This window comes from Lepidochelys olivacea, assembly GCF_965140295.1.
Source record: "Lepidochelys olivacea isolate rLepOli2 genome assembly, chromosome: 1".
NCBI classification, from domain to species: domain Eukaryota; kingdom Metazoa; phylum Chordata; order Testudines; family Cheloniidae; genus Lepidochelys; species Lepidochelys olivacea.
In genome coordinates this window covers 353,973,639-353,998,043 of record NC_140411.1, presented here as the reverse complement: position 1 = coordinate 353,998,043, position 24,405 = coordinate 353,973,639, and the positions used below count along the sequence as shown (strand labels likewise).

At 48.8% G+C, this 24,405-nt stretch overlaps 1 protein-coding gene and 1 long non-coding RNA gene across 3 annotated transcripts in view; one reads left to right on the top strand and one right to left on the bottom strand.

Annotated features, from left to right (window-relative positions):
* SHANK3 (SH3 and multiple ankyrin repeat domains 3) overlaps nt 1-24,405 on the top strand; it is a gene marked incomplete at its 5' end in the record, with an annotated part of 664,505 nt that overhangs the window by 627,522 nt on the left and 12,578 nt on the right. The window contains 2 exons of one of the 2 annotated variants that reach the window (XM_084611264.1): nt 4,796-7,121; nt 15,600-15,706. In XM_084611264.1, the coding sequence (XP_084467390.1) occupies nt 4,796-7,121; nt 15,600-15,648 (2,375 nt within the window). In that variant the 3' untranslated portion in view covers nt 15,649-15,706. Of the gene's footprint in view, nt 1-4,795; nt 7,122-15,599; nt 15,707-24,405 lie in introns of those variants that run through there. The other variant, XM_084611263.1, reaches the window with a different exon arrangement.
* Nucleotides 9,539-23,140, bottom strand: LOC311511033. The gene is made up of 4 exons (XR_014709187.1): nt 22,995-23,140; nt 12,788-12,984; nt 11,219-11,462; nt 9,539-10,172 (listed from the first exon to the last, which is right to left on the bottom strand). It is a non-coding gene; the product is annotated as an uncharacterized lncRNA (long non-coding RNA).

Below are 24,405 nucleotides of genomic sequence, written 5' to 3'. Positions count from 1 at the left end.
ATAATTAGCACTGTTAGACTCTCCCAGCACACCTCACAGCTAGAGCTGACGATTAGAATCTCCGGCTCAAGACTCATGGACAAAAACCTCAGTGTCAACATACAACAAGTTCCTTGAGCCAAAGAACTTGAGGGGTTTACAAAAGAGCTCTGTGTGCCTGGAAAGCAGAACAGAAGAAGAAGAAATGTTAGAGACTGTTAGATCCCAAGCCGTCTGCCCCAAGGTCATTGGTGCTAAGGGCCAGTCCTGCGGGATGGATCGATGACATCTAAATGAAACCAAAGAGGACACTGGCTCTACTTCCTGAGGACATTCATGATTTCAGAGGGAGTTAAGCATCTAAATACCTTTACAAGTTTGGCCCTTAGGCACTTAGAAGTTTAGGTTCCCTTGACTTGACTTAGGATCTGAAGGCCCTGATCATCAAAGGTCATTAGGTGGCCTTCCACCTATGCAGCTAGGCCCCCAGGCTAGGGGGAGAGACAGGCACCTAAGAAAGGGATCCTCAAAAGCCAGCAGGCTGCGTGGGGAGCCACCTAAGCTAGCCAGGAGTGAAATGCTGAGGAGAAGGGCTTAGGTGCCCAAGCAGCTGACTGATGCTCCTGGCTGATGGACCAGAGAAGAAACCTGCCTGTCTTCGGGCACCTCAGCTGTGAACTCCCTCCTGGAGTCAGGCACCTGAGCCCAGGCCAGCTGCTTAGGCAGCCCGTGCTCTATCAGCTGAAACAGCCTCTTCCATCTCTGTCTCCGTCTGTCCAGCTCGCCCTACCTTGTCCTGTCCTAGCTGTCTGTAACGCAGGCTTATACGTTGGTGGCCTGCATCCGGCCATCTCCCTGCAGAGTCTGAGAAGGGTTATGTCGTAGATGTGCTCAGAACACTCCAGCAGGATCAGGCCCTGCTGGTGAGACCGATGGCATTGGTGTGAGCCAAGGCTCCAAGCTGCTCATGGGCTGTGGGCCAGCATCAACATTCAGGGAGCTGATTGTTGGGAACGTAGGCACCCAGAGGATTTAGGTGCCTACAGGGTTAAATGGAGGCTGAGCAGCAGGTTTGAAAATTTCAGTGGTGCGTAAATGGTGGATTTAGGCACCTAAAGAGGCAGAGAGGTGCCTAAATAGCTTTGAGGATCATGTGCCTAAGTCAGTTCTGAAAAGGAGACTTAGTGCCTTAGATCTTGCAACACTGAACCGAGTAGGATCTAGATACCTTTAAAATCTGGGCCCTGGTGTGTCTGTGGCTGACTCGCTGAGCTGTAAAAGGAGGGTGCTAATGCTGCCCTGCCTCAGGCGGTGTGTGGAGGACAAATGCAGCACATCACATACTGCGCTCAGTTACTGCGGAGCCAGGGGCCACGTCCCTAAGGCAGAGAGGGGCCCAAACACTCTTGGCTCTTGCACCATCTAAGAAGGGAATGTGGCCAGTGGCAACTCAGCCCAGGCTTTCTGGTTGTGGCATCGGCCGAATTCTGTGAAGGAAGGAGTTGTGTGGTGGGTTTGGTGTGTGCTAGCCAAGCCTGGATTCCAGAAAGACCGTCCCAGATGACGGTGATATTCAAGAAGATATTCCTTGGACTGCTCTGTGCTGGGTTCTGGACCGCTCAGTTATCTGTCTTTCTGGGTTTTTATCTGAGGGCCCAGAGCATTGCTTTCTCTTAGGATTACTACAGGCTAGCTGGAGTGTGACCCATCACCGCTTGGCCACCTTCTCACTGAAAAGGGGCAGAGCTCTGTTTTTGCCTAGGAGAAGCTGGGGGTCTGTCTGTGTTAGGGGTATATTTCTTGTATTGCCTGTGATCGTATCCAGAATAAAGATCGGATCACGTCTGTGACTGTCTCCGGTCAGCAGTTCAGAGGCATTATCTACCTGATGCGGAAGTCTAGGGGATTCCAGCACCATGCTGCTTGGTCTGCCTGTTAGGAATACCACAGTTAGTTTTGTCTCTGCCGTCCCAGAGGAGGTGGATGCATTTCCAGGACTAGTGTTCCTGGTGGGGCTTTTCCTGGGTTTGATGTCAGAGTCGAATACTATGCCTACTCCTCCAGATTCTCCTTTCCCCATTCCATACATTTCACTTCTGGGATTATAAAGGAGGGAGTATCTTGGGAAGGAGGTGGGCCAGCCTGGGGTCTGTGGTATCGTCAAGCCACACCTCAGGCACACAGGCAAGGTCTACGTTTTTCTTTTCAGGTCTGATTCTCCTGAGGTATCTGGAGATAGTCTTCGCCCCTTGGCCTTTTCTGGACTCTTGAGGATTTGTCCACTTTGACCCAGGCTCATTACCCTGTTGGGCCTTTTATACCTTGACCTAAGTGGCCCATCTGACATCAGCTTTCTTATGTCCTTCCTTGTCATGGACTTCCTACTAAGAAGTTACTGTGTAGACATGCTGTATCTTAATCTACCCTTCCCTAGACTGGCAAAGGGATACAACTACTGCTTCTCAGAGAAAGGTGTCCTCTGCTTTGAGCTAGAGCACGAGCCATCTGAGTCAGATGAAAAGGAGGAGTGGAGGAACCTGGCCCCAGTCCCAGACCAGTGTTCTCTGTCTTCAGTGACCACTGCCTTCTCTTCTTCTACTCATGACTGTGAACAGCTTCAGAAGTTGCTGGTTTGTCTGACAGAAGCACCTCAACTTACGTGTTAGGCATCAGGGAAAGATCCCACAAAGACAGTTGGAAGTTTCTATTCCCTATCAGAAATGGAGGCCTGGAACCAGCTGGGGATATTTGGAGCCCATGGGCCCATAATGCAACAAAAAGGCTAGTAACTGGTGGTTCAGGGTGCAGAAGGTGAGGGATCAGACCCAGGGACAAGATTGCACAGCTATCAGTACAGGCGTATGCTCAGCATGGATATTCTTCTTGTTGGCTTATTTACTTTCTATAATAGATAATATAAATAAATGAAATGAAGTAAAATGATTTGGTTGGCGCCCGCGTTTTGGCATCACAGTAGAAATGGGCTGTGGAAGATCAGAATGAGGTAAGGGGAGCGTCACGGTGAACCAGCTCAAAAAGGGCAGTGCAGAAAGGCATGAAGCAGGCTGTGAGGAAGTGGATGCCTGGGGCATCAGACCTGGCATCATCAGCAGAGCGTGCAGGGCCATGCAATGAGGAACGAGTGTGGATAAGTAGATGGGGTGCAGTTCTACAGGGCGTAGAAGGCAGCACAGTGGCGCTGTGTTGGAATGGTGGGTAGGGACAGAATGGAGAAAGTGTCTTGTCTCCCACCCTCCTTCCCCTTCCCTTTCCAGGGATCCATCTGAGCCCTGGGCACTTTCTCTCTAGCGTGGAAGCAACAGAAGAGATTCCTGAGCAGTTTGAAGGGGATACATGTCATCCCTGGCACTTGTCGTAGCCTTATGGCGAAGGCACTTGGCCAGGCACCCAGGAGAGCTGGGCTCAAGCCCCAGTTCTTCCGCCAACTCCCTGAGTGACCTGGGGCGAATCACTGACTCCTGCTGGGCCCCTCGCCCCATCTGGGCCATGGAGTTAATGAGGCTTCTCCGCTCTCCTTGGAAAACGAAATGAGACGTCAGCACAGGAGATGGACATAAAATATAGAAGTGGGCGGGGGCTGAAAGGAATAGAAACAGGTGTTTAAAATACAAATGAAACAGAAATGAGTGGGCATGGGGTGAACACTCCTGGGGCTCGTCTGCCCAGAGAGTTAGTGCCTGGCAAGCTGGGGTGTTAATCAGTAGCTCACAAGCCTTTGGGCTCACTGGAGCGCAGTGAAGTTGCCTGCCCAGCGCAGTACGCAGCTGCCTTAGAAAAGCAGAACAGGATGCAAAATAATAGAGAAAGTAACTGACATGCCAAGCCATGGCACGCCCTCATCTTCGGTGCTCACCCAAGACTGGTTACTCACATTGAGGAAGATCTAGCTGAGGCTGACCAGAGCCAGGAAGGCAAATGATGATTTGAGGTGTAAGGTGGGGTTGGGGTAGGAGGGGCCAGATTCACAGGGGAGACCAGGAAGAGTCTAAATTGGTGTAACTCACATCTTCTTTCGGCCCCCTGAGTGTACACGGTACATCAGTTTACTCTCCCCCAGACTGCCTTTTGCCAGCCCAGGCGCTGATATCCTTCTTTTGAGTGGTACCTTAGCCTGAAAACAGTCTCACTGAGTATTCAAAACACTAGAGTAGTGGAGAGAGACATTGGTCCGTAGTTATGAATCTATTTACCAGCACAGAAGGCAGATCCCTTGGACACATTCCCCTGAGTTTCAATATGTGTAATTCACTCCCAGGGAGGAGAAGTGGGGACAAGATAGAAGTGTGGCAGGGCAAGCAGCAAAATGGGAGGGTGCAGGTGAGAATGTACATTGTAGCAGCCACCCCTGGCTCTAATCAACCCCAACCACCTTCTGGCTGCCTTCAGGGAAGCTCCCGTGCACCTTGGTATTTGGTGACTGTGTCCAAGGACTCTGTGTCTAATTACAGCATCTCTGGATTTGGCCCTGGGATTATTTAGCCTGGCCAGGGAAGAGGTGGAAAGGACCAACTGAGGGATTTATAATAAATTGATGAAGGACATAGTGGGAGCCAGTCATTGCCTGCCCTGCACCCTGTCTCGTCAAACAGGGGAGCAAGCTGCGAAATTAGTGGCTAGTCGTGTAGCATAAAGATGAGGAGGGTCGCTTCAAAACTAGAAATGCAGTTGGAAGTGGAATCCCGCACTAGGGCACCAGACCTCCAGCTTGCAGTGCCCAGGGAAGGACTGAATTCTCAGCAGGCCCCATCTCCCTTTGTTCTGGGATTCTGACTTTGCTGTTCTTCTGGTTTCCTAGGTGAAGATGAGAAACTTGCTGCTTCCTTTATGGATGGGAAATTTCCTCGGAGCACGTCAATGCAAGACACCGTCAGGGAAGGGCATGGAATCCCACCCCCACCTCAGACGGCTCCACCCCCTCCTCCGTCTCCATATTACTTTGACACAGGCCCTCCCCCATCCTTCTCCCCACCTCCACCTCCGGGAAGGGTTTATGATACCATAAGATCGAGCTTTAAGCCGAGCCTGGAAGCCAAACTCCATGGCCTCCCCCAGGTTATCAGTGCAGCTGAGATGTATGACCAGGCAAGGACTTCCATCCCGTATCCTGAAAGGCAAAAGAGAGCCCGGTCCATGATAATCCTGCAGGACTCCTCTCATCTTCCTGTAGAGCCAACAGAGATCCCCCGGCCTGGCCCTTCCGCCACACCCCCAGAGAAGCTGAAAAGGAAAGGGCGAGTGATTGATAACCCTTACGCCAACATGGGCCAGTTCAACGTTAGCCTGTTTGCTCCCACCAAGCCCCAGAGGAAGAAGAGCCCTTTAGTGAAGCAGCTGCAAGTAGAGGACGCTCAGGAAAGAGCAGCTTTATCCATCACTGGAGGCTTTACGCGGGAGCCCTCTCCCACACGCCGGAGCCATCGCATGAGTGGCATCGAGTATCAGCACCACGCTGGCATCGCTCAGGTCGACCCCTCGAGCATCCCCTTTGCCACTGCCATAGCTGGAGTCATGAAAGACAGAGAGCGTCGTCTTGATGAGAGGCGGAAATCCACTGTCTTCCTCTCGGTTGGGGCCATTGAAGGGAGCCCCCCCAGCATCGACATGCCATCCCTGCAGCAGTCCAGGTCTATTGATGAGCGGCTGTTAGGAAGCCGAGATGTACTGCTGCCTTCACCTGTCTCAGCTTTAAAGCCATTAATTAGCAGCTCTTCCTCAACGTTCATCCACCCGCTCACAGGAAAGCCCCTAGATCCAAACTCGCCCCTGGCGCTTGCGCTGGCCGCAAGGGAGCGAGCCCTGTCCACTCAAGTCCCATCCAGGTCGCCCACCCCAATCCAGAGCCCAGATTCAGACCGAGCAGCACCCCTGTTTGTGGACATCCAAACCAAAGAACCAGAAAGGGGGGAGCTAGAGGGCCTAGTGTCACCTGCATATTCGCCCGGAGCCAAAGGGGCAGCAGGAGCAGCTCCTGGGACTTTGGCCCCTACAAAAAGCCACTGGGGGACTCCAACAACACTGAGAAAAGAGACTGAGACAAGAGCAGAAACACCTGTGAAAGAAGAGAAAAAACATGAAGACAAGAAATCTATGATCATTAGTATAATGGACACATCACAGCAGAAGACAGCCGGCCTCATCATGGTCCATGCAACCAGTAATGGCCAAGAGGAAATAGGACTTGAGATGAAGGAGGAGACACCAGATGTTCCTGAAGCAAGCGTGGAGCCGGCAGAGCTGCCCAAAGCGGAAACTGAGCCCAGCCCTGTGGGAAAGTCTCCGGTTAGTCCAGCATCTGACAAGACACTTGGTCAAGGAAGTTCAGAGGAGGAAGCGGAGCCCTACACAGTTACCCTCCCACCAGCTCAGCTGTCTTCAAGTGATGAAGAGACCAGGGAGGAACTGGCCAAGATTGGGCTGGTGCCTCCACCAGATGAGTTTGCAAATGGGGTACTAGTCACCACCCCTGGCACACCGATCAGCCAGCTGGCTACGCCTCGCACGCCATCCATGCCAGCGGCAGCCGTAGCACCTTCTGCCACTGGTGGAACACCCTCAGGGAAGCCCTCTGATGCCCCCGTAGCCCCAGAGTCTGCCGCAGATTCAGGAGTAGAAGAGGTGGACACCAGAAGTTCAAGTGACCATCACCTGGAGACCACAAGCACCATCTCTACAGTCTCCAGTATGTCTACATTGTCCTCTGAAAGCGGGGAGCCTACTGACACATACACTTCCTTTGCGGATGGACAAACTTTTATACTCGAGAAGCCACCAGTGCCTCCAAAGCCAAAACTCAAGTCCCAGCTCAGCAAGGGGCCAGTTACTTTCAGGGACCCACTTTTGAAGCAGTCTTCGGACAGTGAGCTCATCTCCCAGCAACATGCGGCTACTCTGGCTTCAGCCAGTGTTGGTCGGCCACGCTACCTCTTTCAGAGAAGATCCAAGCTATGGGGGGACCCCATGGAGAGCAGGCCAGTCCACGGGGCTGAGGATGACAAACCAACTGTGATCAGTGAGCTAAGTTCCCGGTTACAACAGCTGAATAAGGATACACGATCACTGGGGGAGGAACCTACCGGGCCCCCTTTAGATCCCGGGAAGAAGTCACCTGTGGTCGCAGCACGGTAAGACTTATGCTGGTCAGGGGAGGGGATTGGTGCAGAGTGTAGGCACTCCAGGAAGATAGGGAAACTCATCAGCAATGGTGGCCTATAAATGTGCTGCATAATCACAAGATGCATTTTGAGGAACATTTCAGAGATGTCAGGATTCCTCAGCTGCACAGAGGAGAGAAAAGCTGAGACAGACACTCCTAGAAATTGTCATGTTTGGTTTTGGGGCATCTCCTTAATCCTGCCCACAAACACGGACCTTTCTCACTGTCTCCTTTCCTCTTCAAATTGCCTTTCTGTTGTTTCATGTTCCTTCTCTCTATGTCTTGAATCTGTTGTTAAATTGCTGTATTTGGTTGTGGGTTCCTCTTTTAAGTGTTTTCTCCTGAACAGTTAATAATTATTTGCATTTCTCTAGTGCCTTTTGTCCCAAAGGATCCCAAATGCTCTCAGACTAAGTACATAGGAATTGTGTAACCCATCAGTGAAAGCAAGCCACCTCTGAGGTGGGATGTGGCAGCCTTTGAACAGGCCACAGGAACATTACGCACTACCTCTATAACATGAAATGCAAATTAATCCCGTATCCGACTGAAACTGCAGAGGGAATTTAGGCTGGCTGAAAGTTGGCAGGAAAAATGCCATGTGAGTAGTCAGGGCCTCAGTTTTACATCACATCTGTCAACATTCCACCATCCATAACGCGGGTCTCCCGAGCACCATGACACAGTCACCCATGCTCCTCCCTGCAGCACGGCCCTTCCTGTCCCCACCCTGAGGCTTGGAGACTGTCACTGACTCAGAGGGGCGAACGCCCCCACTGCGGCGTCCACACCACTGCCCACACTACCTGAGGTTTTCCTCTTCAGGTCTCTCATTCAAGTACAGACCTGGCCAGAAACTGAGCTCTGACAAGATTGCAGCCCCAGAAGACAGGGATAAGAAGCCCATAGAAGCTTCTTTCTCCGTCCCAGCTATGTTAGATTCCTTCATCCCCACGATGCCCAGGAGACACCAGCTCCCACCCACACGTCAGTGACCTCCATACTCCCTTAGTGGTATCAATCTCTCCCCATTCCTCACAGATCTCAAGGGACACCAGCCCGGCCCTGCCTACGCAGACTCCCAGGAACACAAGCCTCCCATAGCCCTGCCTCTTCCTTCAAGGGCCCTTAGTAGTGTCAGCCTCCCCATTTCCTGAGTCATGGCCACTGCCCACAGACCCTTCCTGATCCCCATGCTCCGCAAGTGACCCTGGCTGCCCATAGCCTCCCTGTGCTCCTGCCCTGCTCAGCTCCCTCCCATGGGCCCAAGCCTGGATTTCTAGCTCCGACTCGGATTGTGCTGGTGGAGCTATACAGGGAAGGCCACAGTGGCCTCTCCCCGTCCAGCAGGTTAAATATCTCAGTACGCTGTGCTGAGGGCTATGAGCATGACCAGCGCCTCTTCTGCCCCCCTACCTTGGGTTCCCAGGGACACCAGCCTTCCTCTGTCTTCCCCAGCCTGAGAGACACCAGCTTTCCCAGCCCCACATACCCCCTCGGATATGCCAACGCCAGATAAACACCCTGCGACCTCTGTTGCTCCCTGAGTGACAGCCTCTCTCCATCCCCCACATTCCCTGAAAAACACCATCCCCTCTCTTGCAGAGGGACCCTCACCCGCCACATTCCTCCCCTGTCTCACAAAGGCACTGAGATATCTGCTCACCCTCTGTCGGCCATGGGCTTTGAATGGCTGCAGCCTGCCTCTCCACTGTACCTGCCACCCGAGACACCAGTTCCCCCCTGCCCCAGCTCTTTCCATCCCCACGTATTCTGGGACACCAGACTCTTCTGACCGTCATGCTTCAAAAGATGCTGGCCTCCCATGCTCCCTGACAGACATCATCCCAGATCCCAGCCCTTTTCCCAGAGAGCCCCCTCACTGTGCTCCGTGAAATCAGTTCCTGCACTGCAGTCTTCTGTTCCCCACGGCCCCTCAGTCCCGTGCCCTGCAGAGAGCCGCCAGCACCCCACCCTCCCCCACACTGTCACAGGGGGATGCTGCTCTTTCCCAGGCGTATAGCGTCTTTTGCTGGTCTTGTAGAGTTAAGTGTTTCTCATTCACTTTTTATGAAAGTTGTGGCCTTTCCTCTCTGAAATTTGGTGCACTTGGCGGGTGTCCAAGAACTGGAAATATTTCCCAGGAAGTCAGCTGTAAATAGGATATTCTAGAGTGATGTGAGGTGCTCTCTATCATTGTGCTAATTCCTTCTCTTTTATTCAACTCCTGTCAGTTCAGAAATTAACGTAGAGAACAATTTACAAATATACAAATGCAGCCCACTTCCGCACACTTTCCAGTCCCTGTGCTTGGTTTTAAGAGAGAAATTGCCACCCGAAGCTTCCACAGCACACTACCCTTCAGTCCCTCCAGTACTGTGACGAAGGACAAGAGAAGCCGAACTAGCTAAATCTGCTGCTGCTACCACCAGTGACAGCCCTTGGATGCGCCTGGTTGCTGAAGAATAGCGAGGTCCCGCCTGCCAGAGATGACCCTGAGCCCACAGTTGCCATTGCTGCTGCCAGAAATGGCCTTTGGATCCTGCAGGGTTGCATAAGGGGAGTGAAGATGCTGCTGCCAAAACCTCTGGTGCTGTCGTCCTTGAGCCCCTCCTTGCTTCAGGAGGCGAATGAGGGCCATTTGTTAGGGGCCAAGCTGAAGCCAGGTCTCAGGGAGTTGCCCAGGAATCTCCCCGTGGTTTGAAAAAGACAGTGAGGTCGCTGCTCCCAAAAGCCATCCCAGCACAGCTGCTACTATTGCCAGAGATTCTCATTAGACCAGAGCCCGGGGGGAGCTGGAAGAACGGCTGATTAAGCAGACCCGATGGTGCGCAGTTTTGTCTGTTCCTTATCCCATTAATTTCTGAGTATACAACAGGCAAACCATGGTGCATTTCTCTTCCAGAGGTTTATAGAGTTCCTGGCTAGAGAGCTCCAGGGATGAAAGACAGAAACTGGGTTCTCTGACTGTGTCTCCTTGCAAGACAGGCTCCCCCAGAAGGACGTTTGATGAGAGTCACTGAAAAAGAGGTCAAGAGGCACTGATAATGAAGAGAACACAAGGTCCGAGTTAAGGCAATCAGTAGTGAGAATATTCCTTCTCTCCTCCCTGTTCTTAGGCCATTGCTGAATAGGGTGAGGAAGGCTGTGCTTGGCCAAATGTCGCATGCTCTATGCACAGATGAAGATTTTGGACAATAGTGGCAAAACGGCAGCGCTTCCCCGTCCACGGATGCAGCACACATCCTGCAGGACAGTGCTCAAAACGGCACCATAGAGTCTGGCAGGGGATCCTGGCAGAGCCATGCGGCAGCATCCAGTCATGGAGTCTCGCTGGCATGTGTGGCACCCAAACTTTGCTCAACCCGCAACCACATTGGCAATTGCAAGGAGCCCATGGAGCCCAACAAGCACAGCATAAAGTTAGCTGCAGCCACCTTCATCTTTAATGTGGATGTGGCCCTTGGAGACGGCAGGTCCCAACATCCAGTGTTCTGAGCAGCAGAGAAACATACCAGTACCATGAAATAGCTGTGAGGTGAGTTAACTTCTGAGTTACCGTGTGCTAGCCTCTAAGGCAACATGAGCCGTCACGCAGTAGCTCCACTGGAGTGCTAGCCTTACATTAGCTGGCGGAAGGGTTATGAAAAGCTTGCAGCTGAAGGACGCTCTCTGGACACTACAGTGGAATCACTGTGTGACATGCGTTATCACAAGACAACTCCAAAGTTAACTCCTGATCCCTGAGTTCTTTGATCAGTGAGTGGTAGGCCTAGTAAGTCATAGTGAGCTGTGAAAAGGCAGCTGGAGACCTACATCCTAGCACCAGAGTCTGAAAGTATAGCCATACAGGGCGAATCTCACCTGTTACATGTACAACATTAAAACATATGTTTAAAATGGCATTCTCGTTTAATGTCCTTGTGTCATGTGACTCTGGCCGTGGCCATCCAGTCTCATCAGGGTTGTGCCATTCTCATTGGGTGTAGTGAACCTAGACCTAAACCTCCCACCTCTGCTGATCAGCTGTGCTGTAACCATGGTCATCTGGACCTCAAGGCGTACCTGTGAACAAGTGTTCGACTCAAGCCAGGATTGTTCAATAGTGTCGACACAGTCTCAATTTTATGTGCCAGCTAATTCAGCGGAGAATCCGGGTTAGAGGGTTCTCTGCACAGGGTTTTGGTTCTTGTGTCTAAGCAACAACAGAACATGCCAGATGTATCGTTTGAAGCAAATTTTTAGATGCAAAACTGAGTTTTTCAGGTGCTGTTCTGGAAACCCACAACTGCTTTGTATTTCTACAGATCTGAAAGAGAGAGAGAAGAAAAATAAGCCCTTTAGGCATTTAGCTCCTAGGGTAAAGCTACCTCTTTCTATATACACTCATCAATTAATTCTGTTTCAGTCAAATGGTGTAACATTTCTGGTGTAAGCTTTCCGCCACTGCAGTTACAACCCCCTGTTTCCTTGTAGGCTTTTTGTCTCCTCATTGTGTCTAAACTCATGCACAAAAAAGAACTGAAGTTTCATTCTAGAGCCAGGGCAGATTCCTATGGAGAGCTGATTGAGGGGCTCAGATTTGGTGTTTGTCAAGTCAAAGATGAAATTAGATCCATTGTTCTCAGGCCCTTTCATAATGGGGATCCCCTGGTGTATAGGTACAATCACACAACCACTTCTACTCCTGTTTGGAGAGAATGTGGCCTTTCCAAGTCAGGTTCTGAATCCAGTGCAGGAGTACAGACAGGAGTGCCAGAATTAGGTGAAGTGAGAAACTAAATTCCTCCCCCAACCTCTCAGGAAGGTGGTCCCCCTAGGCTGGGACTAGGGTCCAATGGTGAAGTAGAACAGAGAATGCCAGTATTAGGTGAACAAATCTGTGTTCCCCTCCCTCCCCAGGAAAGGGTGGTCCCTCTGCCTCCTGGCGGGGCATGTGAGTTTAAGGAGTGTGGGAACAGCCTGCAATCAATTGAGCTAGAAACTGAGGCTCTGTCCAGAGCTGGATTGTGTTGGTGGAGCAGGTACTGTGAGTGTTAGTGCTAAGAACATCCCACCCATTCAGTTGTGCTCTCTTCTTCTCACATAGGGCTGGATTCTGCACCACTGAAGATGGCGCAAAATTCCAGTTGACTTCAGTGGAAGCAGAATGGGCCCCATATTCCCGTAGAGTCCATCCTTCACTTCAGGAGAGCCCCTGATGTTTGGCAATGTGGAGAAGCCCCTATTCATGGAGGCACACTTCAGTGTGATCACCTTAGCACCACATTTCAATTAGACACCCGCGGCTCGCCCGTGCCAGCTGACGCGGGATAAGGGGCTGTTTAATTGCTGTGTAGATGTTCTGGCTCTGGCTGCGCCCTGAGGTCTGGGACCCTCTTACCTCACAGTTCCTAGAGTCCAGCTTCCAGTCCGAGTCTGCCAGGACAGGACAGCCGTGGGTGTCTAATTGCAGTGTAGACATACCCTCTGTGATCTGAAACTCAGTGTGGCCCAGCCCTCCCCTGCCTGGTGTGTGTCAGAGGGATAATGCCTTGCTCATGAGCATACCCAAATGATAGGGAAATTGACCAGAGATCAAGCGCTAGAGTATTAAGGAAGCCATCTAGGTAAGAATGTTGAAACTCATCTTACCTGCAAACTTGCTGGGTGCTGGTATGTTGTTTTCCATGTGGTCCCTAAACTATGCCACCACCCAAAGGTGTTTTCAATGAGGCGGATGCTATGGCGTTCCTGAAACCAGTCTCTGTCTCCGTCATTGAGGTTTCCCTTCTAGACCTGGCACTGCAGACAGCAGTAGAACGTGATACACATGCCCTGTAGGGACACAGCTGTGGAGACACGGTATCGGGAGAGTACGGGCCATGTTTCTGGGTTAGTCGATGAAGAACTAGTGATTCGTTAATGGTTGTCTCCCCGCAAAGAAATTAGCCCTTTGATCCTGAGCAGACACACTAATCTGAAACCAATTAAAGATTTCCCTCCCTGGAAGAATGGGTGGGTTTGTGTTTTTTAAATGTTAATGTGCATTGCCTACAAGGAGACAGGGGCATTGTGGGTAATAAGTCTCAGCATGTGTTCATATCACAGCAAGCACAGCTGGCTTCACCTCATCTGATCACTAACGTACTAATCACAGCTCATGCACCCATTACTCTGAGGAGTGAGTAGAAGAGCAAACCTTGACTTCAGCTCATTTATGCCCACTGGGTTATCACATAGGAATGAGTATCTCAAACACGTTACCTACACATTGGTAAGAAACATACCCATGCCCCTGACAGATTATTTCAGTGTCAAAGTGGCCAGAAAAAGCAGGAATTAAACCTTACAAAGCTTATCCTCAGTGTTGATGTCAGCACTGAGAGCGTCCGGTGATGAAGTTTTGTTTTATACAAATTATTGCCTTGGTATAGGGGAATAGAGTCTCTGCTCCAGGGAGAAGACTGTTCCTGCCAACTTTAAAACTGGAAAGGAAGGTCACAAAAAGGAAGCTAAAGGAATTCAGGACTTTCCTGCTTCTAGATCAGCCTCCAAAGAGCCACATTTCAGCTGTAAGGCTATGGTCAAGGAACAGGTTGCCTAGCAGAAGGTAGAAGCAGTCAATGTAGCAAGCTCCCTGCAAGCCACCTTAGAGTGGTTCTGTAGGAGTCCCACCATGTTCACTCAAACTCATTGTGTGGGTAGATTAAGAGATTGGCTTGAAGAGTCCCAGAGGTTGCATACATGGTGAATAGAAAAAAGCCCCTCTCCCATTAGGAGAGGCTGGGCCTTGTAGAGGAGGGTTGAGGTCTCCTGTGGATTAAGGATTAGACCTGAATTCCCTTCTCACCACCAAAGGCAGATCTGAGGCACACGGGTGGGGCAGTAAGCAACGTTGCGGCAGCATTCATGGTTATCATGGATGTTGTGTTTATAAGTCTCCTATTCCTAATGCAGATTTGCTGTTGTCCATGGTTTCGATTGAAATACAGATTTTGTTTCCTATTTCTCCCTGTTTCACCACTCTGCAGATTGTGACCAAGAGACACAGCAGTGTCAGGTGTCAGAAAGACTTTCACTTGACTTACAGGCGTTCTGCAGTCTTTGAAATTGCCCAAGGAAAGCTAGGGAAGCCGTTTCATGCCCAGACCCTTTTACGTTAAAAGAATGGGAGGGACATTTTTCAAAAAGAGCTTGGAAGTCCTCTTGCTCTTCTACTTCATTCTAGCAAGCATAGCAAAGTTGTTACTGTGACATCCAGCTGGGACAGCACTCTCTTTAGAAACCCACTGAAATCCAGAGATGTTCACTAGGGGAATGGCCACCGTACTTTATGAGCCAGACAGGTGTGTTTGTGGGGCTTGCTCTATGCATTGACTTTGGGTTGCTCTGCAGCTTCATAAGGATCGGGGGTGGCCTCCACCAGTGCAAGACTCACTTGGGCCTGACGTTTGTGTCCAGTATTGGGTGCTTGCCAGCACATTTCATTTGCTGTCTCTCATTTGGCAGAAGACAGTTATGTCTGAAACAATGGGACCGATTAAATTGCTTGTTTCTCTCCCTTTGGAGTCTGATGCAGGCAGGAGAGAGCTATATGTTCAGTACAATGTTCTTGTGAACTTTGTTCCATTGTAAGTGCAACCTCTTTCCTTGTAGAAACTTTTAATTAATCCAAGGTTAAGCCCCTGTGCTCGTAACACCAATACCAGATTGAAATATTGACTAAAGCCCCTGATACAGTGAGCAAAACTTCAGGAAACAAGGAGGATTCTGGAAATGTAATTCAGAGAGATGAAGAGTTCCTGTTAGGAGGGAGATGTGGTGAGCTATGTTCTAAAACAGGTTCCTGTACTCTCAAATCCATTGGGGAGAGACTTAATTTTGAAATATGCAAAGGGAATGGTTAGGAGTTCCTCTTAGGAGTTAGGCAGAAGCAGGATTCCGTCTGGGACGAGAGCGGACAACTCTCTTGAGCTTTCCTGACACTCAATCTGGCCCAGCTATTTTCTGGAAACCAGATGACGAGCTCAATCTCATTTTCTGAAGAGAAATTCTTAGCGTCCCTGAATGGGCAGGAAAAACCTACAGTTTATTGCAGGCCCTCTGGTAGGGATTAAACCAAACTTCCATACCCAGAGAACCTGGGATTGTCCCCTTTGGGAAATAGTCTCTCTCTCTCTCTCTCTCTCTCTCTCTCTCAAGAGCACATTAATAGTCTATTGGCCATTAGTTCTATTACTGTTCTCACAACTGTCAAAAATCAAACCACTAAAGCAGATTTCTGGGTCAGATAAAATGTTGAATTGTATTTACCGCTCTCATTCTCTTGTTCTTTCTGTAGAGCATTCTCTCTCATGCACGTGTTCTTTCTCCCTCTCTTATTCTCCCCTTCTCCCCTCTCTCTCTGTTCCCCATACTCTCCTTCCCCCCCCCCATCCCCCCATTCTCTACTCCCTATCTTTAGGAATACCACTGTCAGATTGTCTCCGGCTTTGGCTGTTGAATTCATGTGATTATGAATGTCCCATTTTCTCTAGTAAATGCAGGAATGTGAACTCAGTGAATACTGAACTGAACTGGCTCCCCGAATCCTTTTGGTTCCAATCACCTGGATCCCTTTTAACGTCTCCCCGAGAACCACACTCAGCCCCCTCTGGTCTGCTGCATCACAGTAAACTTCAAACCCCGTCAGAGCATCCAAGCCTCACTCATGCCACTTGCAGACCTCAAACCCTTTCTGTTCTGCATTGTCTCTGCAGATGAGGGGCTGAGACTACTGCACACTCACCAAACCAGAGAGAGCTGGGGCACCGCCCTGGGGGATGCATGAAACCATTTGACGTCAGGCTTATGCCTGATACCCAGCAGTGAAAGAGCTGTGAGGGAGTCACCAAACCCTGCAGTGCTAATCAATTATAAGTGTAGCACTTAGAGAATTGCTTTTCTACCATAGACTTCAGCACATTTCTGTGAAATGGGGAACATGCCCCACCTCAGAAGAGCAAGGACTGCCCACGTTCGCTTCTCAATACAGCTGCACCCACCCTCCCACTGTTGCTCAGTTGGTCATTCTCCTCAGCTTCTTCCACCCAGCAGAGACCTCTGCAATGGGAGGGAAGTGTGAGGAGCCAGCCCTTTGGCCCAGCATGGGTTTCTGGGAGTCGCAGTGGTTCTGGAATGGTTTGGGATGAAGTCTGTTCATTCTTCTCCGTGTTGTTATTGTGCCCCGGACTGATGCTAACATTCTCTCTCATTGCCTCTCTTCCTGCTCTCACATCTGCATGTCTGCGCTGCTCTGTCTAGAACCACCTCAGGCCTCAGGAGGGTGGGCGAGTTGTGTAAGTGAGCATACTCTCATCTCATAGCAAACCCATGTTGTCCTCCCTGTGCTGCTCTGTGTGTCACGTGCCAGTCACTCTCCCTTCTTCTCCCACAACCTTTGGGATGTGGGAGAGGAGGGAGTGGAGCTTGCTGTGAAGTGTGAACTTCACACCCCCCCTTTCCCCTTTTGTGCCCCAGTAGCATGTCTGTGTCCCTGTGCTGTGATATTATGTGCTGCTGATTTCTAGCAGGAAACTGAGGAAATTCCCTTCTGGCTTTGACATGGTTCCAGCTATGGCTTGGGAGAGCCCTCCCACCCCAAATCATTGCTCCCAGGGGGACAGACAGCAGAGGATGCACGGGGGCGGGGGGAAATTCCAGGTCACTCGGCAAGTTTTCAATCAAGCATTCGCATTTGTAAGGTTTCTGGAAAAGGCAGAGAGTGAATTAGCTGGCAGCTCCCCCACCGCCAGCATTTGCTCCTCCTGCACCTTTCCCATCAGCTCCCTGAGAGCTGACCACATTCCCTTTGTCAGAACTGGAAGAGCTCAGAGCCCCAAATGTCTTTTCCTTTGAATACATGTTTCCCTGCCCTAGGACATCTTTAGCTCACTGCCTGGGCCCTGGAGCAGACTCGGGGGTGAGGGGTGGTTGTGAGATGGGGAAAGTAGCATTTTATCCTGTTTCAGCTCCTGAAATGAAATAACTTTTCTAGACGTGGGACAAAATGGCAGACAGAGAAGGGGCTATCTGGGCTGGGCAGCAGGAGAATGCTGTCCTCTTTGCCAGGTGGCTGAGCAGCTACAGGGCAACTGAGGTGGTCACGTCAGGTTCTTGTCTTGATTCTAACTGAGTGAACGTGAAGCCCTGTCCCATGCAGACTCTAGTACAGACACCATCAGTGACCAGTGTCTGCACGGAGAAGTCACAGGGGACTCTCAGCCTGAAGATCCTGTCTGAGCCCAGCACAGACCCTGGTGGTGGCCAGTACCCCTTGAGGACATTGACAAGCAAATGGCTGATCTGTTCAATGTAGCTACCTGGCAGGAACAGGCAGTAGGACCCTAAGAAAGGAAGTTCATGTTTAAACAATACCATTTTCACTGCAGAGTGACAAGAAGAAAATCCCAAGCATGAACTGAATGTGACTGGCCAGAAGGTGACCTGGGGCCTTGAGTAGGCGAGGGAAGCTTTGAATTGTGACATGCTCCAGAGTCCAGGGGGCCAACCCAATGAATTTCCCCAGAGTGCATGCCCCACTGTGTTCCAGTTGTGTGACTGCTGTGTCTGTCTATCCCTCTGTCTCTCACCAGTAGCATAAATCGGAGTCAAGCTTACTACCTATGTGCTATCTCCATGTGTGAAGGCAGCTCCAGAGCACAAGCAAAGTTCTGGACAGACTCATGGTGGTTTTTACTTGTCTCATTTTTTGCTGATTGCTGAATTTCCAAGGCTGCCTCCCCATCCCAGTGTACAGCTGGGCTGGGCCAGAACCCCAGGTGCAACCAAATGGCAACACCTAAGGAATCTCCTATCCCCATCCCTTTCCAGCCAGACACACAACTCACTTCCACAGGGACCAGAGATGCTCCATTCCCACAGTCTCTGATGTACAGGAATTCTTAACAGAGCTGTAGGAAATGCAGAAGCCCATCTGTCTCTGGGCTGCCTACAAATTTTAAAGCCCTTCAACCCTTAAGTATACCAGGAGACCCTGGGAAATAAGTATGTTCATGGCCAGCGAGGAAGGGTCCTCCTCAGGTCAGAGTTCACTCCACATGTCTGTGTTTTCATGCATTCAGTCCTGTTGACTCTGTGACTGGTGTTATACAATGTCTGAGTGTTTAGGGCATTATCATGTGGATTTAGGAAGAACTGGGCCCCTGCATCCAGATGTGGATTCAAACATGTCTCAAAGATCCAAACTGAGGCAGCACCCTGGACCTCCCCCATCCTGATGCTACAGAGAGAGAGGAGGGATCTGAACATAGCTGTTGCTTAGACCCTTCACTTCTTACACCCCATACTCCCAGAACAGTGAGAGCCTGCCGGCAGCACCAAAGACGTTAGAAAGAATCAAAGTGATCAGTTTTGCTTGGAGTGGGTGGAGCTGGTGTCGTCCCCGTCCAACTGAGTATGGGTGTCAGATGATGGTCACCTTGTCTATGTCCCACTGAACAGGAGATTCAGACAGCGCTTTGATCTCTCTCTCACACACACCCATATACACACAACACACACACACACACACCATGTGACTGAACATGCGCATCAGCTGTTGTTTCCACTGCACAGCCCTGTTTGTTTCTGTGAGAATTTTTTGCATGTTGGTTCTTCTGAGCCCAGCAGCCCCATCTGACTGTGAGCATAAGCTTCAAGCAGTCCCGTGCGTCAGCCCCATCCAGTTGTTCATGAGCTTTGAACAATATTTTGTCTCTGCCCCACAGCCCCATCTGTTGCTCATAAATGGCAGACAGTGCTCAGGCACAACTCCAAGAGGGTGCAACCTGTGGCTGATTCTCGTCATGGTGCCCTAGCCCCATCCAAGTATACATGAGCTTCATACAAAGCTTAGTCTCCATCCTACTGCCCCATCCTTCTGAACATGAGCGTGATTTCTGTGCTACCCAGCTGTATGGGAAGAGCCTCTTAATAATAATCCTAGTTTCTTCGTTGAGTATCCTCTGCATAGTCCCACTTTGGGGATATGTGTCAACTGGTATCACTGAACGGTGCAGCCTTCTCCTAGCAATGCCTGTTAGAGTGCTCATGTGTCCCCCCCCAACTCCACCTCCCCCCTCACCCCCCGGCTTTGAGCACATTCTGAGGGTGGAGCTATAAAAGAGGGCGTGGCGATGGTCACCTCAGTTCCTTCCAGTCATGCGAGGGTGTGAACTTTCTTGGGAGTCAAGATCCCTAGGAAGGTGCCTTACTTTGTTAATCATTAGCAAGTTAGGTGTAAATAGAATGCTCTTCGTCTTCTTTAAGCATGAGGATCGCTAACTGTCTAGCCAGTTTCCCCTGTAGGATAAGAGTTCATGCTTTACTGAGAATCCACCTGATGAGCACTGCAGACTAATAATGCCCCCTATTAAGGAGGACCGTAATGGTGCTGAGCATGCACTGAGAGCACCCTTTGTTGTCTCTGATGCATCTTCAACATGGATAGCTGCAGCGATAACTGTCTGAAGACAAGCATGGCTATGCTCGTCCACTTTTCCCCATCTAACAAGGTCAAAGATTGAAGATCTTCTGCTTGAAAGGGATAGACTTCTTAGCTCTAAAATGGATGGAGGATTGGAGAAAATGAAAGAAACAAGATCAACAGCTAGCTCACTGGGTCTCTTGTAACCTTTCAAGAGAAGAATTCTTATAGCTGCCTTCAGATATTGAAGGCAATATTATCCACCTTATTCTTCATCTTCATATTTCAGCAAAGGCAGACAACACTACCAACAGCAATCCTCTGCTTCTCAGCAGCAATATAAAAGATGTCCCTTTAAATCCAAGATGAGACAAAAGAATTCATCCTCCACTTCTTCTTTCCTTACAGTTAAACTTCAGGTTTGACATGAAGATCGGGAACCAGAAACCCAGCCTTAATTCTGTTCCCCTAACAGTTGGAGAACGTTTATGCCATTTGGACACTATAGTTTTGGACACTATAAAACACAGTTGTATGATCCAGTTTGAGAACCTTCCTCTAAACGAATCTCCCCCATCAGGACCCTTCTTACAACTCAGTGTTAAGAACAAAAATCAACACTCCACTAAGGGAGAAAGAAGTAGAAAAGGTTCCAGTAAATCTAAGAAATCGGGGTTTCTACTCCTGCTCTTTCCTAATTCCTAAGAAAGATGGAGGTCTTTGTCCAGTCCTGGATCTGAAGAAGCTAAACCGATAGATCCAAAGGTTTCATATCAGAAAGTTAACTCTAGGATCCCTTATCCTCTCCTTGTCCCATCTAGATTGGTTTGCTGCTCTCTATCTCAAAGAACCGTACTTTCATATTTTGATAAGCCCATCACATGGGAAGTACCTTAATTTTGACATAGGTCATTTCCAACACAGGGTTCGCTCCTTTGACCTTTCTAGTGTACCCCAAGTATTTACAGAATGTCTATCTGTACTGGCAGCTTTTCTGAGAAGATGGGATTTTTATTTTACCATAATTCAATGATTAGCTCCTAAAAGCAGCTGCCACAGATGAAATGAAGGGAGTCAGTCAATTCACATGCTCTCCATTAGAAAGGTTGCGATTTTTGATAAATGAAAAGAAATCCCTATTGACATTTCTCACAAAATATCCTTTTCATAGGAGCACTTGACTCCAGAATGATGAGAGCTTACCTTCCAAAGGAGAATTCCTGAAGATGAAATCTACCATTCAGTCTCTACTTCAAAGTCCATCTCAGAATGTAAAGTTCTTCCTCTCCCTACTGGGTCTTATGGCATCACCGTATATGTTACCCCTTATGCAAGACTAAGAATGAGACCCTCCCCTTCAGCACTGATTGGCAAGAAACTTCAGACCTGCAGTACAGGATATGAATCTAATACTTAACATTCCAACAAGCTTCTAGAAAGCTCTTTTGTGGTGGATGAACCAGGAACACGTACGGAGGGGCGTGATGGTCAGCCTTCCCTCTCCTTTCATGATCATTACAACAGATGCCTCTAAAACAGGATGGGGTGAGCACCTCAGCAATCATTTAACAAAAGTTCTCCGGAATCAGAAAGGTGACCCTCTGGCTATCCGTGTCCTGGAGTGAAGAGCAACTCATTTGGCACTCAGATCTTTCCTCCCTTGGGTGCAAGGATCTGTGGTTCAAATGACCATGGACACTATGACAGCTGTGTACTGTGTGAACAAACAGGGAGGAGCCCATTCCTCACAGCTCTGCGAGGAGGCTTTGGAGATGGATGTATTCTTCACCAGAATTGTCCAGTAGCTCTGCGTATGGCATGATCGCTCAACCAGTTAGCAGACCAATAAAGTAGAGACTCTTCCAGAATGCAAGAATGGTACTTCTTCAAGACTGTGATCCAGGACATTTTCTCTCTTTGGGGTGCTCCAAATATAGACCCGTTTGCCATAAAATTCAACACCAAATGCCATTGCTTTTGTTAAAAGGTGAGCAGATACTTCTGCTCTTGAATAGATGCATTCCTGCTCAGATGGGGTACAGATCTAATGTATGCTTTCCCACCATTCCCTTTAAGTGTGAAGGTTGTGAAGATGATCAGACAGGACTCAGCAAGGATTATATTTATCACCTCTGCATAGCCGAGACAACAGTGGTACATGGACTTGCTCCTTCTTTCCAAAGGGAACTGCAGATGCTTACCTGTGTCTCCAGACCTTCTGTTATAGCAGCACGGGAAAGTGTACCATCGTGATCCACTTTCATTGCATCTAACAGCATGGGCACCAGGGCTCTGACAGAATTAGAGAATGGTTCTCTATGGATGTACATGTTTTACTTAACGCTAGAAGGTGATCTAGGAAATGTTACCATTTAAAATGGAAAAGATTTTCACTATGGGTATCTGTTAAGGATATTGATTCTGAGTCAGCTCCTATTCAATCCATATTAAAGTATTTGCTGTTTCTAAAGAATAAGGATGTATCTGTTACATCACGCAGGGTACATTTAGCCGAAGTTGTGGCTTTTTATATACCAGTAGTCAATCTATATTCTTGCATGATATCGTTGAGGTTTCTGAAAGGCTGAATCGTTATCCCCTGTGAGACAGCCTGTTTCCCCATGAGATTTGGACTTAGTGCTATCACACCTCGTCTCCACCCTTCAAACTGTGTCTTCTTGCTGTCTATTACATCTTCTGACTAAACTGCATTTGTTATAGCGATAATGTCAGCCAGGAGGTTTAGTGCACTTCATGCCTTAATGACTCACCTTCCAGTTACAATTTTTCATAAAGATGAAGTAGTTCTTCATCTGCACCAAAAATGCATACAAAAAATAATTTCTTATTTCCCTGTCAATCAATCCAGTACTCTTCAAGACCACATTCAAACAAGGGCAAGTCAAAGCTACACTGTTTGGATGCTAAGACTGTTACATTTCTATTTCAATAGGACTACAGATTTTAGATGTTCATGCAAGCTCTTTGTTTTCTACATGGATGCCTGTAAATGAAATCCATTTCCACACAAACTGATGTCGGTGGGTCAGGCTGTGTAGAGTAGAAAAGGGATAACAGTGCCTCATGGGCTCCCTTGCTCTGCAGTGAGCACACGCCACAAGAGCAGTGGTTGCTTCTGTTGCGTGGTTCAAACAAGTCCCACTAACTGAAAATTGTAAAGCAGCCCCGTGGAGCTGAATACAAATGTTTCCCAAGTGTTATGTGTTAGATATCGTACCTCAATCAGATGTCCAGTTTGGTGGCTTGATACTGCCTTCCTTGTTCTAATTAGGACTCCTTATCCACCATGCATCTTTCAGTCTATACTGCTGACTACACTGTCCCGAGAATGGGAATTTGCAGAGGACACTCAGAGAAATGAAGGTAACTTACTTGTGGCCAAGATTCCTCGAGATGGACTCTGCATAGTCACACTCCTTCCCCTTCTTCCCCTCTTCTGCGGCGCTGTGAGTACTCATGGCTCTTCCCGTGGAAGGCATTGAGGCAGCAGCTGCTGCCATGTCCCCTTTTACAGCCTTATGCTCAGAAAGTGCTTGATCGCTGAGGGGAGGGGTAGGAGGGGGCGCGTGAGAGCTCTGATAGGCACTACTAGCAGACGGCTGCACCATTCAACAGCTCCAGCTGATGCATATCCCAAGAGTGGAAATGTGCAGAGTCCATCCCAAAGAACCTTGGTTACAAGTAAGTAACCTTCATTTACCTTTTGAACCGGAGCTGCCTAGCGAGGACTCTTCCCATAAGCAGCACAGACAGGAGGCAGGCATTGCTCATATATAAAGCACTTTATGAAGATGCATTTCCGCTTAATGTTTAAAAAAATAAAATAGAGAATCATCGCAAGGGGGCAGAGTCCAGGTTGTGTATTCAACCGTAACCTTTGCTTTGCCTGACTCCTGCTTAGCTGTGCAGCCTTAACATTGCCTTATTGTAACTTTTTGCGTTTAATTTCCTAATTTTTTTAAAGACAGAAGCTTTAAAAAAATAATAAAAAGGAGGGGGGAAGGAAAAAGGCCCAATTCTAAAACCGACTAGGAGCAGTCAACACAGATTCCCAGGTGTCTGCTAGTACTGAAGACTAGATACGCATTTCCAGACCTGTGCGTGTCCATATCTATATTAGCTATATTACACCCTGTGAGGGGGCCCTACTGTCAGCAGTGTTAAAACATTCCTGGGCAAAATTTTGATCTCACTTGTACCTGTGTAAAGCCAGACTGATCCCACTGAAGTCAATGGATTTACTCCAGATTTACAGCAGTGTAACTCTGAAAAGAATGTGACTCATATAACTTTCAAACGTCAAAACCAAATTTCCCTATACCTGGCTTAGCACTTTGATCTCAGTGAGATTTACAAAACAAGCTAGGCTTGAAGGAAATCAGTCCCGTAGCTTGAATGCGACAAACATTTATGTAATCAAATCAACTGCCTCCTATTACTCAGCTTTGAAATATGCTGACTTTCTGAGCTGTCTCTCATTGAGTGTGCACCTCCTGGCTTGATGAAAAATAGCTATTGCACGTGCTCAGTGCACAATTTTATTTAATTTACACTATTCTTTCCAAACCAGCTGAAGTGCCTACTCACTCCTAAGGACTGGATCCAATTTCAAGTGTCAAACTTCGGCCATTTTGGGTGTTCCAAGGTATGGTTAGAATTTTCAAAGCAACAAAAGTGTAGTTTTCCACACTTATAACTCAAATGCAGAAAAGGGATTTTAATCAAACTCTCTAGACAAACTTATCATCTGATAGGACACAAACAAGGAGGTTCAGCTCAGTGT